This window comes from Castor canadensis, chromosome 18 (genome assembly GCF_047511655.1).
Source record: "Castor canadensis chromosome 18, mCasCan1.hap1v2, whole genome shotgun sequence".
NCBI classification, from domain to species: Eukaryota; Metazoa; Chordata; class Mammalia; order Rodentia; family Castoridae; genus Castor; species Castor canadensis.
The window spans coordinates 12,995,966-13,011,095 of NC_133403.1; the positions used below are offsets into that span (position 1 = coordinate 12,995,966).

At 45.8% G+C, this 15,130-nt stretch overlaps 2 protein-coding genes across 4 annotated transcripts in view; one reads left to right on the forward strand and one right to left on the reverse strand.

Annotated features, from left to right (window-relative positions):
- Hira (histone cell cycle regulator) overlaps positions 1-15,130 on the forward strand; it is a 102,741-nt gene that overhangs the window by 10,495 nt on the left and 77,116 nt on the right. Inside the window, exons 1-2 of one of the 3 annotated variants that reach the window (XM_074061214.1) lie at positions 4,389-4,528; positions 13,628-13,673. The exons of 1 other annotated variant lie outside the window; for it this stretch is intronic. In XM_074061214.1, the coding sequence (XP_073917315.1) occupies positions 4,526-4,528; positions 13,628-13,673 (49 nt within the window). In that variant the 5' untranslated portion in view covers positions 4,389-4,525. Of the gene's footprint in view, positions 1-4,372; positions 4,529-13,627; positions 13,674-15,130 lie in introns of those variants that run through there. One more of the 3 variants, XM_020160706.2, reaches the window with a different exon arrangement.
- Positions 425-3,532, reverse strand: Mrpl40 (mitochondrial ribosomal protein L40). Its single transcript, XM_020160700.2, has 4 exons — positions 3,321-3,532; positions 2,914-2,994; positions 1,699-1,857; positions 425-867 (listed from the first exon to the last, which is right to left on the reverse strand). Exons 1-4 carry the CDS (start codon positions 3,371-3,373, stop codon positions 543-545), a joined length of 618 nt encoding a protein of 205 aa, XP_020016289.1. The 5' UTR covers positions 3,374-3,532; the 3' UTR covers positions 425-542.

A 15,130-nucleotide genomic window follows, 5' to 3' on the forward strand; every position in this document is an offset into this window, starting at 1 on the left:
CATTTACCATTAATAGCAGCAAATAAAACACTGTGAGCCCTCTACTTCAACCAGGCTTCACATACTCCTGGGATACAAAGCAGCTTTAACTAGTGTGTCCCTGGCTTGCTCAACTCTCTAAGACCTCTCTGAGTAGCTCTCCCATCTGTCTGCACTGGGAAGGTTGCTTCTCCTGGCCAATACCTTCCCAGCTTGCAAAATCCTGCACACCTTTCACCTCCACTTCTGTGTTACTTTGTGCCTCCTACAAATGGTTTTCTCACTTCACAATTGGAACCTTCCTTTTTACCCGTATTGTTTCCCAGTAGAGTAGGGGGTTGATGTCTTTGTCATTTATTTCCCAGGACCTGGCAGAGGGGCAGCATTTCTTACCCCCATCCATCCTTGGGTAAATTAATTTTGATTGCAACACAAGACAAAGAGACACTTTTGGTTATACTTTTATTCATTACCAGCATGCTTTATCTTGTGAAAAGCAGACTTCAGCCCTGGTCATTCTGACTCCTAAGGGCAGTACGTTCTGAGGACAGCTGCCTTCATCTCTATTTCTTGAATTCTTGCTGTGCGTACACCTTGGTGATGTCATTGTACCTGCCTTCAGGGGGCTGGTAACTAGAGATTGGTGGAGTGTAATGTGGCCCTTCCTTCTCAAAGGGAAATAGGCTGGAGTCCCGTTTGATGGCCTCGGTGTAGAGCTCTGGGGACTCGAGTCTCAGTTCTTGGAGAGCTTCCTGCTGTGTCTCCAGCATGGACTTGATGGCGTTCCTCTCCATTGCATGCTCTTGCTGCTTATACAGTGACCACCTCTTCAGAAGCAGAGCTCTCCGCTCACTCTCCTCAAAGGGGAGTGCCACGTGAGGCCGCTGTCTGTGAACACAGAGGCATGAGCCTGGGAGTACTGATCCTGCCTGCAAAGGAGCCTGTGTGACTGCACGTGACCCAAGAACCCCTCTGCCAGGCACAGCCAGGACTCAGGAAAAAAAAGTAGAAGTTTGGGACAAATTAAGGAAGGAATGTTTACTGTGGGGGCAGTTGCATCTAACATAGGAAGCCAAGACCATTTGCTTTCCACCTTCTCTGCTAAGGGGAATACTCCTTTGGTGAGAGGTGATGCTGGAGAAAAGTGAAATAAACACCAAAATCCTAGGGAGACAGAGCCTATTTCAGCCCTGAAGCACCAAAAAATACCTGTTTCCCACTTGTGTGGCAAGGTGCTGCTTTATGGACCATGCAAACTTTTTCAAGAAAGCAGCAAGAGCTGCTAATCCTGCGCATAGGACACAATCACAATACACATTGTATATGAGCATTTACACCAAGAGGCCAAGGGTTTCTACTTTGGGGATGGGGTGAGGAATGGTGAACCCAAGGCCCATGCCACAAGCCAAAGCCAAGACTCTTCATGGTCATTTGAGCAACAACATAAACTTCAGAGCAAGTTCATCCAAATTTGCTTGAGCATATGGCCCAGAGTTATCAAAATAGTTGTCTAGTTTCTTTTCCACCATCAGCTGTTCAAGGGTACTATCCAGGAAAACTCTGTCCAACTCTCAAAAAGGCATAATCAAGCAGAAAAAGACTCAGACCAGAGCCAAGTCCTTCCCATCACTATCACAGGCATGAACTTCAGCTTGAACTGCCTGAAGTTGATGGAACTCTTCTGCCCTAAGGACTTCAAGCCCAGAAGATAACTCTTACCTTGATTTATCCAAGAACCGCACAGGGGTAATAAAATCTTCAATGGGAATTAACTCTTGGCCACCCTTTTCCAGTTTTCGGATCTTCTTTTTCAAACGTTCCTTTGCTGCTTGATCTTTTTTAGGATCTACCTTCTTCTTCTTTCGTAGAGGTTCTCCTCTAATGAATAAATAGCAAACATTAAGTGTTTTCCTCTTCAATCTCATAAGAGATGGCACTAAGTGAAGTGCCCCATACTGAATTCTTTACTGGGGGAAAGAGCCATACGCAGTCCTGACCCCATGAGCATAGTGTGACAGGAAGATAGGTAGCTTCCATCCCATGTCATGGTGAGAACTGTGTGGGTGCTATCAACTCCAGGGAGGAGAACAAAAGCACAAAGGAGTGGGACATAAACTAGGTGTTATCTTCAGAGCTGGTACTGTGTGCCTTGGAACTGTCCTGGAAAATGAACAATACAAAACTGATGGATTAGAAACTCATTTGCATTTTAAGTGGATTTGTGATTTATAAAAAAAACGCTTTAAGACTAAAAGAAACAGGGCTGGTGGAGTGACTCAAGCGTTAAGAGTGCCTGCCTAGTAAGTGTGAGGCCCTGAGTTAAAATTCCAGGGCTGCCAAAAAAAAGGCTAAAAGAAACAATATAGTAAAAGTGACTGGCATGTCTTTATTTACTTGTCAGAACTCTTAAAGAATTTCCCCCATCCTAGAGCAAAAGTCTGGTTTTCTATTAGGAGTACATCTCCCAGTTATAATTTACTATTAAGAATAACCAAGCTGGGCAATGGTGGATCATGCCTGTAATACTAGCGATTTGGGAAGCTGAGATCTGGAGGATGGAGGTTCCACCTCCATCAAAAAGTTCGAGAGACCCCATCTCCAAAAAATAATCCGAGCAAAATGGAGATGTGGCTCAAGTGGTTGAAGTCCTGAGTTCAAACCTTAGTCCCACCACCCCCAAAAAAGAATAAATCTTTTAACCTTAAAATTGACTACATCAAATCCTAGAAAGCATCCAGAATTCCAGATGGAAATAACTCCAGTCTTCGAACCTCATCCCACCCAGGGAGTTAGAATGAGTAGGGAAGAGAAAGGTCTACGGAGAAAGAGAAATTAAGCTGTGCCTTTTAAAATACACAAGACTCTCTTTTTTTTCATCTGCACATCAGTGTTGCTCACACCCTCAGAGGTGTCAAGGCCACAACTGAGTTTTACCTCAGGGGAATGAGTTCCCAGAAGGAGAACAGTGAAGCTCGCTGGTGGGTGTCCCTGATCTGCGTCCAAGTTCCAGGAAGCCTGAAGGAGACAAGGCTACGTGTAAGTATCGGTTTCTTCCCCACTTACACGAAACGGCACACGCACACACTTTAAAACGACAGTGTTCGCCAAACCTAGGGCATTGGTAAGTTACTGGACATGAGGGCAAGGGCAAGGTGGAAATTTTTCAAAACCTCCCGTACTCGCTAGGGTCCTAGAATCTGCATCCACAACAGACAAGAACAGAATCTGCAGGCTCCTCCCTGAGATAACAGTGGACAGGGGAGGGGGAGAGCTCGGGAGAAGCCCCGGGCGGCAGAGATGCCGCCGAGCCCTGCGCATCCCACGACCGCGTCCACACTCACCCACTTGGCGGACGCAGAGCCCGAGCAGCAGATAGTAATGCCGCAACGGCCATAGTTTGGGTTTTATTTTTCCTTCGCGGACCGGTAGGCAGCTTCCGGGAGCGCGCAACTTGGCGGTCCGGCCCGCGGTGTCCAGGGAGAGGTCCGGCTTGGCGTGCAGCCCCGTACTCCCGCGTTCCGGCCTCAGAGGGCAGAGCCGATCCTGGGCCCGCCCCCGACGCAGCCACGCCCCGGGCGTCTCTGCCGCGCGCCGCACGCTGTAAGCGCGTCTCACCTACCAGTGCGCAGGGTCCTCCCTCCGCCTCCACCACGCTCGGTGAGCCCGCCCTACGGCGGGCATTGCCTTGCTAGCCTCCGCCTAGGTTTGGCCTGTTCTTCCCGCAGTGCCTCCTGAGTGGCTGAGGGGTTGTCCCTTTGCTCCACCCGGCCCAAGTGTCCACTTCCATGAAACCACCCCCATCTTCCAATAAATGCGCCAGTCCCAGCCTCCCGCGCAACCCTCCCCATGCTGGCTCGTTTCCCACATTCGTGCGAGCTTGGGGCGGCGGCTGCCCGCCAGTTGCGGCGTCCAGTCGCCTGCACGTGGCTGCCGCCCCATAGCACGTGTTGATGAATGACAGAAGCTAGTCAGTAAGTCGGACTCGGAACCAGCAAGGTAGAGCTAGTGACAGGATGTCCACGACACCCACGTCCAGCCTGCTCTCGGGACAGCCCTTCCGGCGTGGCTACAACTAGACGTTCTGCTAGCCCGTCGCGGTCCCGGCCACCCAGTCTCTCGTCAGGGGCCACACCCACGCCCTCCCCAAAGTGGAGTCGCCCTACTCAGCCCCTGCCTGCCCAAAGAGCCCGGGCGGCCCCGTCCGCGTAGGGAGCGGTTTCCCGCCGGGGAGATTTGGCAGGTGCGCGCCGTGACTTCCGGCGTTGCCCGGGAGCCGCCGGAGGAGGAGCGGCGCAGGGGATGCGGCTGTGGTGGCGGCGGCGGCGGCCGGGCGCGGGGGGCGGCTGTGGCGGCGGCTGGGGTCGTGGGCCGGCAATGGCGCGGCGGCGCTGAAAGCGCGGGGAGGGCGGCGGCCGGAGGGCGGGCGGCGTGGGAGGAAGCGGCGGCGGCAGCTCCATGGCCCGGGCGCGTTGAGATACGCGGCTCTCGCCTCAGCCCGGCGGCGGCCGAACAATGAAGCTCCTGAAGCCAACCTGGGTCAACCACAATGGTGAGTGCGCGCAGAGGTCGCGGGAGGTAGAGCCTAGAGTGAGGTCGGCATCTGCAGTCCGGTTGGGGTCGCGCTTAGGCCCTGCCTGGTCCCCCGGTGCCCGGTGCCTGAGCTGCTCAGCCGGCGGGAGCGGACTTTGTCCTCCGCACCGGCAGGCCGGCGAGCCCGGGCACGTGCTTCCCTGCGAAGTCCGCCTTGGCTCCAGGCACTGGCGCCGAGTCCTGCGCCGCCCACCCGTAGTCCTCGGAGGGGCCTCGGCCTGGCTTCTGAGCGCGAGCCTGGACGCCAGCCAGGTACTGCCACCCTTTTGCACTGTCCAGAATGTGCTCAGATGGTCCCGAGTGTGAAATCGGGGCGGCATCCCCCTTGTAGCCTTTCAGTGGCCCGGAGGAGAACTAGAATCTGCAGGAGGGACTGTTACTACCCTTGCTGAGGCCTGGAGCTGGTGACAGTGCCCCCACTCGGGGACTGTCGTCCCGGAATAGGAAGGCTCAGGCTGAGGTCCTGTAGAGAAGCCACGTTTAATGCTGAGCTGTGGCATCAGGGTGACTAGGATTGGGAATGAGAGGGCACAGGCATATTCTAGAAGAGAGCAGAGGCGCTCCCTTAGCTCCTGGTAGTGACCTCAAAGAATACTCCAGGGGAAAGTGCTCATCCACCATGGTTGAGACTTGACTCTGGTACAGAGAGGGCAGTAGTAACCAGTATGTCTTAGTTCTGTCTACTGTTGGAGTTGATCTTTGCTCCCCGGGGAAAGGTAGGGACAGAGTCCCCTCCTCTACTGACCGTACTGGAATACCAGGATGCATGCCCAAAAGGCACCTCCAAGGCAAAGGGTCACCTCCACCCTTCTGCTCTGCTGACAGGCAAAGGGTCACCCTGATGCTGTCTTGTTCCTCATTTCTACTTTGTAGTGCAACTAGAGGGAGCTACAGTTTTCTTTTGACGCAAGAAGAGTAGATACCCTTTTGCTTTTATTTTTTTCTAAATGTGGCTTTTTTATTTTGAACTTGGCCCCAGGATGCTCTACTTCTACAATCAAACCAAATTCAACATCTTGCCTTATGTTTTTTCCTTCCTTTCTTTTGGCTAGAATTGCTCTCTTCCATCTTTTTGTATAACATCTTCCATTTTTCAGGGCCCAGGTGAAATCACCTTTTATTTTTGAAACCATTCCTGTGGAGTTATCCCAGCATATATGCTGTGTTGCTGTGCTTTGCCATATGGAAGTTGTAGCTGTATTTTCCACAGCCCCAGAGCAAAGACTGCCTCACTTTCCTTTGTATTCCTTGCTGAACTCAGCAACACCTTCCATATAATGAGTATATGATAAATGTTGGCTACAACTAAGAAAGCTGGAGTTTCTCTTAATTTACAAAGATGCAACTAGGTTTACTGAACATGAAGCAAAAGCCTAGAGCCTTAGTTTCATTTCTCCTGTTGATAGTCAAAAGAGCATTTCCTGATATATTCAGTGCATATCTTTCCATGGAGATTGTACATGTTATGATTCTAAATTATGGTGTTTGGGATCAGGAAAGGAAACATTTTATTATGAACTAATTTGCTGCGTAAGTGAAAGTCTGAAGGAATTTTTGTGTTAATGTAATTTGTCTAAATCCATTTGTGTGTGTAGCCAGCTTTCTCCAGCCTCTACCTTCTGTCAAATAATTTCTTCCTTTGCTGGATACTGGTGGCTCACGCCTGTAATCCTAGCTGCTCAAAAGGCAGAGAGCAAGAAGATTTTGGTTTGAAGCCAGCCCCGAGCAAATAGTTGTGAGACCCTAGCCCAACTGGGATTTACTTTTGGAATGTGAGGGTTGTTCAACATGTAAAAATCAATCAATGTGTTCAATCCCCAGCACCTTCCCTCCCCCCCCCAAAAAAGAATCAGCATAATATACCACATTAACAAAATTAAGGGGGCCGGGGGCTCACACCTGTAATCCTAGCTACTCAGGAGGCAGAGATCAGGATGATCGAGGTTCAAAGCCAGCTTGGGCAAATAGTTTTCTAGACCCTATCTTGAAAATACTCAACAAAAAACAGGGCTAACAGAGTGTAGGAAAGAAGTTTTATGCTGTGTAAGTATGTCAAGAGGCTTAAGCAATTGCATGGCACAAATGATTGAGAGTCCACAACCAGGTCAGCAGCCAAATACACCAGCCTGCAAAAGCAAGGAGAATGGTAGGCCTGGATCCTCTGCACTGGCCTAGAATGGAACATAATACCTGCTCTGTGTGCTTCACAGTATGATTGTGAAGTTCAGCTGGGTACAAAGACATAACTCATCCCAGACTGTGAAGTGCTTTAGAAATCTAAGAGATAACAGTAAAAGATATTGAGACTTTGTATGGGATTTACCTTCTTTAGACTTGTTCTTTATCAGATTTCCTTCCATTTATATTTATTTATGGAGATACTGGAGTTTGAACTCAGTGCCTCAAGCTTGCTAGACAGGTGCTTTATTGCTTGAGCTATTCCACCACCTCACATTTCCTTCTTTTTAAAATCTAAAAATATAACTTTGGTCTCATGGAATGGTTAGGAAGACTGTTGGAGGTAAATTACCATTATCCTAGAGGAAATGATGTTGTTGTAAATCACTAGGAACAGACCTTTCAGGATGGTAGTGAGTAGTGGAAACTGCTTCCTGGCCAGAGCCTAAATGGTAGTTAGTGGCCAGTAAAATAGTGCTTCCTTTGGATTGAAAAAAGCTGTGGTGCTTCGGAGAGTGTTGTCATCGCACTTTCTGGCTTCCTCACTCTGCAGTCATGTTTCCTGTCTCCTTATGTAGTATGAACATACAGACATAACTTTGTCACTGAGAGTCCAAAGGGGAAGGAAAAGAGAGCTCAGTGTTTTTCCCCAGGGTGGTAGGGAATTCATTCAGACAAGGTGGAGAGAACAGCTAAAATAGAGGGAGAAGTGTTGAATTATAGGCATACTTTGATCTTTATTTTCATGACTGATAATGAAAAGCCTCTAAGATAGGGTTTCTCAGCCTCAGCACAATTGGACATTTTCCACCAGTTTTAGGGACTGCCCTGTTGGTTGTGGGGGATGCGTCTACCTACTAGATGCCAGGAGTACCCACTACCATCACCCATTTGTCACAATCAAAACTATTCCGGATGTTCCCCCAGTGTCTGTCAGTAGCCCAAATCACCCCTAGTTAAGAGGTTCTGGTCTTAAGTTATTGGTATGCTAATAAATCTTGACATCATATTGTAGTGAGATTTATCTTCTATGTGAAATGAGATTAGGGTCATCATTTACTAGCTGTGGCCTTGGTAAAATTGTATAGCTGGAAAGACTCATCTCTTTCAACTTGCCCTGTACCCAGTGTAAAAGACTATCTTAAATTAAGATGTAAAATAATAGCTAATAACATGTCATTTATATAGAACATATATGCCAAAGCACTTTCCACCCCCCCCAATCCCTGCCTTTCACTCTATTTTTTGGTTATAGTGTTCTTTAAAAAAAATTTTTTTTTCATTAGTGCATATTCATTGTATGAGTTGTGGGGGGATTTGTCTGAGTAGTCTTACATTGTACAATGTACAATCATTGTCAAGTGTTCTTGACTTAATGTATTGTGTTTTAGGCTTGGCCAAAATAAGCTTCATTTCTGAGTTAGGGTAAGATTATATATTGGGCCCAGTGTGGTGGTACATGTCTATAATCCCAGCACTCAGGAGGCAAGAGGATCAGGAATTCTAGGCCAGCCTGTGTACACAACAAGATTACATATTGGGCACTGGGTGTGGGGGCCCATGACTGTAATACCACTACTCAGGAGGCTGAGGCAGGAGGGTTATGAGTTCGAGGTCAACCAGGACCATTTAAGAAGACTCTTCCTGAAGAGTAAAGAAAGAAAAAAGATTAAACAAGGCGAGGGGTGTGAAAGTAACTGGATTTTTTATTTTAACATTTGTATGGTAGTTTAGATACAAATGTAATACATACATATGGTAGTTCACATTCTCTTACCAGGAAATTTCATTGAGATTGGCTGTTCCCATCACTGGGCCATTGCTCCTGAGAGTTTTTTCTGGAGTTCTTACTCACCTCTTGAGTGAAGCCCTTCTAACCAGGGGGGCCAGGACTGAAAGAATTCTTGTCTATACTTTGCCCCTGCTTTATGCTTTCATGGCACTGTTGTGAAAAGGCATTCAGCAAATAATAGGCTAATTTGACAGTTAACCACATTATTTTATGGTACGTGTTTTATTTTTTTTCCTGTTTTGTGATTTTCGCCCTGGACTTAGTCTCATTCTGAAAAAGATGTTAAGGCATCCTGCTGAGACAAGTTAACTTGAAAGGGAAATGTGGATTAAATGGAAGGATAAGGAAGTCAGGAGTGGATGTGGTAAAGGATGGCACTGCTGCTGGAGAGTGCTAAGGTTCTGTGTCTGAGAGTGGACTTGGAGGGAATCCTAATGGACTTGGAGGGCATATATGATTGCAGTGGTGAGATAAACCTGGCAGTTGCTCTAGATCAGTGGTTCTCAAGCAGGGCAATGTCAGGATATGGTGGGGATGGGGTCCTACTGGCATCTAATTGGTAGAGGATAAGCCTGCTGCTATGCATCCAGTAGTGTAGAGGACAGCCCTCTTACCACTCCGCTGCCTACCCGCCCCCCCCCCCCACCCCAAGCATTATCCAGCCCCATTTCAATAATGCCGGTGTCATGGAATGAGGGATTTGCCACTTTCCATGGTAAATCACAGGTACGTGAGATGCTCACATGAAAAGCATTTCAAGGTGTCTCACAACAAGGACTCACAAGTGGAAGTTTTAGCAAGGACTTATTTTAGTATAACAGGGTAAAGTAGGGAGAAGTGGGGGAAAAACATTTTCTGCTCCTCATGCAGGATATGGGAGTAAAGACTCAAAATAATGGTTTTTATTTATGGTTTTTATACTTTCTGAGCTGGAAGAATACACATGATCATGTCATCTAGCAACCCCTAATAATTTAACAGTGGATCTGGGGACCAAGGTGGGTGCTCTTTATTATTTAAAAACATGGAGATGTGGTTTAGACCTTCCCCTAACACAGAAACAGTAGGTGACTTCCATTTTTCTGACTTGCTACTCCTTCAAAGAGCCTTATACCTTTTTTTTTTCTTTTTCTTTTTCTTTCTCTTTTTTTTTTTTTTTTTGTGGTTTGAACTCAGGCCCTACACCTTGAGCCACTCCACCAGCCCTTTTTTGTGATGTTTTTTTTTTTCGAGATAGGAAACCATTTCCCTGGGCTGGCTTCGAACTGCAATCCTCCTGATCTCTGCCTCCTCAGTAGCTAGGATTATAGGTAAGAGCCACCAGTGTCCAGTACCTTACAGCTTCTTAATGTCTCAAGGGGGAAGGCAGATGCAGATAGGCAATGGGGTTTTCTTAAACATTTACTTTAATCCAAGAAATGATCTAAAAAAATTCTCATTTTATAAAAATAATCACAGTTCAATAACCGAGAGGTACCTCTGGGAAGCAACTGTCATTGACACCAAGGTCAAGTAGGGGACCTGGTGCCATTATGTGGATCTTGGGACTTGTGGGAGAGGATTCTCTGTGTCTGCCTTGACCCTACCCTTTCCTTAGATGTTACTAGCCTGACCTAATCATCTAGGGTGTTTGCTTTTAGACTGCAGAGATATCTAGCAAAAGAAACAGAGATCTGGAGTAAGTCCTGAGGTGTAAAAATTGATGGAAGCACATTTTTCATCCTGCCAAGATCAGCAGCAACACCTAGAGGAATGAGTGGGGCTGTTGACAAAATCCACATTGTTAAATACCAGGAAAAGGAGTAGTGATGCTGTGGGTTGCCTCACCTCTTCTTCCTTACTAGTTTGCCCTCTTCTGCAGGCCAAGCTGTAAAGAGCATGCTGAAAGCCCTAAACTGGTATGCAGGTGAACGAATGTCAGGGATTTGTTAAGGAACTGCCATGTGATACCACTTCTAGCCTGCAAGAGTGAGAATGGACATCTACTGGAGACTTCTGGGGAATCACAAAAGAGATTCTTGAAAGGCCAGACCACTGTGTCTGCTTGTGGCCACTAGCTTGTAACCATGAGGACAGGCTTACACTGAGGACATCAGGAAAGGAAGATGAAAGAATTTGGCTCTTTAAGCTGCTAAATTAATAGTGAACACTGAAGCAGATCTATTTCAGGACTTGTTACATGAGTTAAATTTCTCTGTGACTTGCAGAAGCAGCACATCTGTATTTGTATAATTTGCTGATGGAAACTGAGGCTGAATTGAGGTGAACCTCGCCTCCATGGTGATACTTGATATAAAGGAAATTAATTGGAAGTCACACTTAAGAGTCTGGGCTTCCTCTTTCTAATTTGCCAAGTAAGTGGTCTCATGTTGAGACCTCTATCCTTTTCCCAGAGAGCTCAAGGATACTTTTCCTCCTAAGGACAGCTTTTAGAAACCACATGGCACAACCTGGTTCCAGGAATACCCTTGTGCTTTGATACTGTTGTTCTATGGCCACTTCTACAGTCATTCATTATTTTGGGGCTTCTAACCTAGTAGATTTCTCTTGAGGTGCTTAGAGAATCTTCTTTGGCATTTGGACTTTGAGAATTCACTTATCATAGGGCATCAAAAGAATGCTTTCAGGGAGGAGCGGGGATAGGGAAGAACCTGTGCCCCAGCCTTGAGTCTTTCCTGTTGGCCTGGTTGGGCCAGCTAGCTCATATACCTACTCTGTACCATCACCATTGCCTACTGGCTTACTTGGGAGAGGGATAGATAATTGGAATGCTATTGAAGACCTCCCCAATGCAAGTTAGCTCCCAGAACCCAGAGACTTTGTCTTTGGTCATGCTCTGTTCCCAGAGCCAAGGACAGTGCCTGGCACATAACATACTAGTCACTTAGTAAATGGTGATGAGTGCTGGATGCTGGAAGAAGGTGATGAAAAGTGGCTGGTGGGTGGGTGGCTAACAGTGTCTGCTATTCTTGGCTGGTAGAATTAATTTGCTTCAAAAAAACTTAATGTTTATCCTAGTTGGCTCTTCTAATAGAGAAAACTTTCTGGTAGATGCCACTGGAGATTCCAAAGATGAGGGAAGTACTTGTGCGCAAGCCTCTATCTAAGGAGTTCACTTACATGATTGCGGACTATGTCTTTGGAGCTGTTTCAGGAAGGAAAGTAGATGAAACAGAACAGATAGCATATGGTTTAGAAACAACCTCCCCTCACACACACAGAAAGAGAGAGAGAGAACCCATTTAGGCAAAAACTTGTTGCTTCTAAAAGTAATATATTTGGGTTTTGGTGGTTTTTTGGTGGTACTGGGGTTTGAACTAAGGGTCTCACACTTGTTAGGCAGGCACTCTACCACTTGAGCCACTCCACCAGCCCTTTTTGGTTGGGTATTTTTCAAGATAGGGTTGTGTGAACTATTTACCCTGGCTGGCTTCAAACCATGATCCTCCTGCTCTCTGCCTCCTGAGTAGCCAGGATTACAGGCATGAGCCACCAGTGCCTGACTAAAAGCAACATTTGTCTTGATGCATTAACCAACCTAATCAGGACAAATCACAGGGGGGCTGCCCTAGCAAAAGCCACTGTGATGATGGACAAATAGAAGGGACAACAAGCCTCCTTTGAGGACCAAGGATAGACCTTTGTTGGAGCAGACACCAGATCTGTAGCATTCTCCAACAGAATTACAGAGCCAGACTTTGGTGGCTCAACACTGGTAATCCTAGCTAAGGAAACAGATCAGGAGGCTCATGGTTCAAAGCCAGCCCCGTGCAAATAGTTCTCGAGACCCTATCTTGAAAAAACCCATTACAAAACAAGAGCTGGTGGAGTGGCTCAAGTGGTAAGAGCACCAGCAAGCATGAGACCCTGAGTTCAAAATGTAGTGCCACCAAAAGAAATGTTCCTACATAGAGAAAATAATAAATTCACTCATTCATCAAATAACAAGGATGGACCTGTGTGCCAATGACTGAGAGCTGGAAAAGCAGTGAGCCAAGCAGCATGCCAGGCTTTATTGCATAGAGATATGTAATACATTGTAGCTAGAGAGACTAGAGTGGCCATCTGCATCTGCTGGGGGTGTCTTGTCTGCACAGAAAAGAGTAAATACAGGAAGAGAGCTTCTTCAGTAGTCTCTAAGTGTTGATGAGTGCTGGATACTGGAAGAAGGTGGTGGAGGGTGGCCGGGAGATGGGCAGCTGACAGTATCTGCTTGGCAAGTTTAAGGAATAGCAAGGATGCCATTATTGTCTGAGTAATGGTAAGGGCTAGAGTACCTAGATGTGAGACCAGAGAACAGTGGACTGTCTGGGAAAACTTTGTGGGCTGCTGGAGGCTTTGATTTTTTCACTGGATTGGACTACCATAATCTGACTTGGAACTTGAAGGTCTTTTTGGCCTGGTGCACTGAGACTAGACTAGACTAGACTGGGGTCAGGGAGAGGACTGGGAGACCAATTTTGAGGCCGTTACAGTGGTCTTGGCAGGAGATGATCAGTTTATTGATTGAAATGGAGTCTTTTTTGGCCAGCCTGGCTTCAAACTGCAGTCCTTCCAGTCTCTGCCTCCTCAGTAGCTGAGATTAAGGCATGATCCAGTATACCCAGTTAAATGGTCAATTTTTCTGTGGGTATATATTTATATACCCAGGCTGAATGTCTCTAATCCAAATCTGCAATGCTCCAAAATCCCAAACATTTTGAGTGCCAACATGATGCTACAAGTGGAAAATCCCACACCACAAAACTTTGTCTTTTGCACAAACTGTATACAATTACCTTTGGGCTATATGTATAGTATGTATATGAGACATAAATGAATTACTTATTTTGACAAGGATCCCACCCCAAGTTATCTCCTTATATATATAAAATGTAGACTCCAAAACACTATGGTCCCAAATATTCAGATAAGGAACACTCAACCTATATTATGTATTTTATATATGATATGTTTTATATTATTACATGCTACATTCTGAATAGTGTATAGAGTGTTATGTAACTGATACAATGTCAGTGTAATATGATGCATCATATATATTATATATACACATACATAGGCAATTTTTTTTTTTTTTTTTTGCAGTGCTGGGCCTCCCAACTCAGAACTTTACTCATGCTCTTTGCCGTAGGTAAATTCTGTTTGTTTTGACATACTGGGGGTTGAACTTGGGACCTCATCTTTGCTAAGTAGATGCTCTATCACTTGAGCCAAGCCTGCAGCTCTGGTTTTTTTGAGACACAGTCTAGTCTCATTATGTAGCCCAAACTGGCCTTAAACTCTTGATCTTCCTGTCTCAGCATCCTGAGTGCTGGTATTACAAGTGTGTACCATCATGTCCAGCTATAAATAATTTGGGAGGGGCAGTACTAGGGTTTAAACTCAGGACCTCATGCTTTGCTAAGCAGATGCTCTGCTACTTGAGCAACATCCCCAGCCAAGATAAATTCCTTTTAGGTACAGTTTATATAATGAAATACCCAGACTTTAAGTGTCCAATTTTATGAATTTTGACAAGAGAATATACTGCATAACCTATCCCTTGATCAAGATACGGAACTTTTGCATCACCCTAGAAAGACTGGGTTATGAGTATATTGGGAACGTAGAGTCAGTAGGGTGGAAAGTAGAGTGTAGGATAAGAAGGGTGACTTCTGTGAAAAGGGAGTTGCTGTCAGCTGACCTCAGTAAGACTGAAAGGAGCAGATTTGAGATGGAAGCTCCCAGGTTCAAATGTGGACAGGGTCAGGGGCAATCCAGTAGCCATTTAATGAGTGTGGCCTTGCTTACCTTCCCCTTGTGAAGACACTAGAGCTCCATTCTAAAACTGTTGTTAAGGAACAGGACAAATCTGAATTTTTGGCTAGTGACAGGTATATTATTTATATAGTTATACTAGATACTACTTAGGAACTACTTTAGACACAAGCATTTTATGATTTGGTGTTTTTAACTTAAAAATTGAGAATATTTTTCCTTATGATAAAAGTAATATGTATTTAATTTAGGAAAAGGAAACATGTTGTTAAAACTATTTTTGGTCTGGACATGGTGGTACATGCCTGTAATCCCAGTTACTTGAAAGGCAAAGGGACGAGAATTGCACCCCAAAATACTACTAAAGCAAAAATGGCTAGGGGTGTGGTTCAAGTGCAAAGCTCTTGACTAGTAAGTAAAGTAAGTACAAGGCCCTGAATTCAAACCCCAGTACTGCCAGTAATAATAATAATAAATAAAAATCAACTATTTTAATGTGGTCTTTCAGGCCATTTGGAAATCATTGGGTGATCTGCTTGGTGCTTTTTAAAAACACATTTTATTTTAGTATGTATCCCACATTATAAGTGTCTTTTTTTTTTTTTCTGGTGGTATTGGGGGTTGAACTCAGGGCCTCATGCTTGCTTGGTAGGCACTCTGACAGCCCTTTATTTATTTATTTATTATTGGTGGGACTGGGGTCTGAACTCAGGTGGCCTGAGCCACAACTCCTGCCCATTTTGCTCTGGTTAATTTTGAAGAGGGGTCTCTTGAAATATCTTTCCAGGCTGGCCTTGATCCTCAGTCCTCCCAGTCTTAGCCTCCCACCGA

Coding starts and splice junctions, on each gene's coding strand:
- Mrpl40 (XM_020160700.2), bottom strand. CDS start 3,373: ATGGCCGTTGCGGCATTACTATCTGCTGCTCGGGCTCTGCGTCCGCCA. Junction 2,995..3,320: donor GCTCTGCGTCCGCCAAGTGG/GTGAGTGTGGAC, acceptor TGTCTCCTTCAG/GCTTCCTGGAACTTGGACGC. Junction 1,858..2,913: donor TGGGAACTCATTCCCCTGAG/GTAAAACTCAGT, acceptor TTTATTCATTAG/AGGAGAACCTCTACGAAAGA.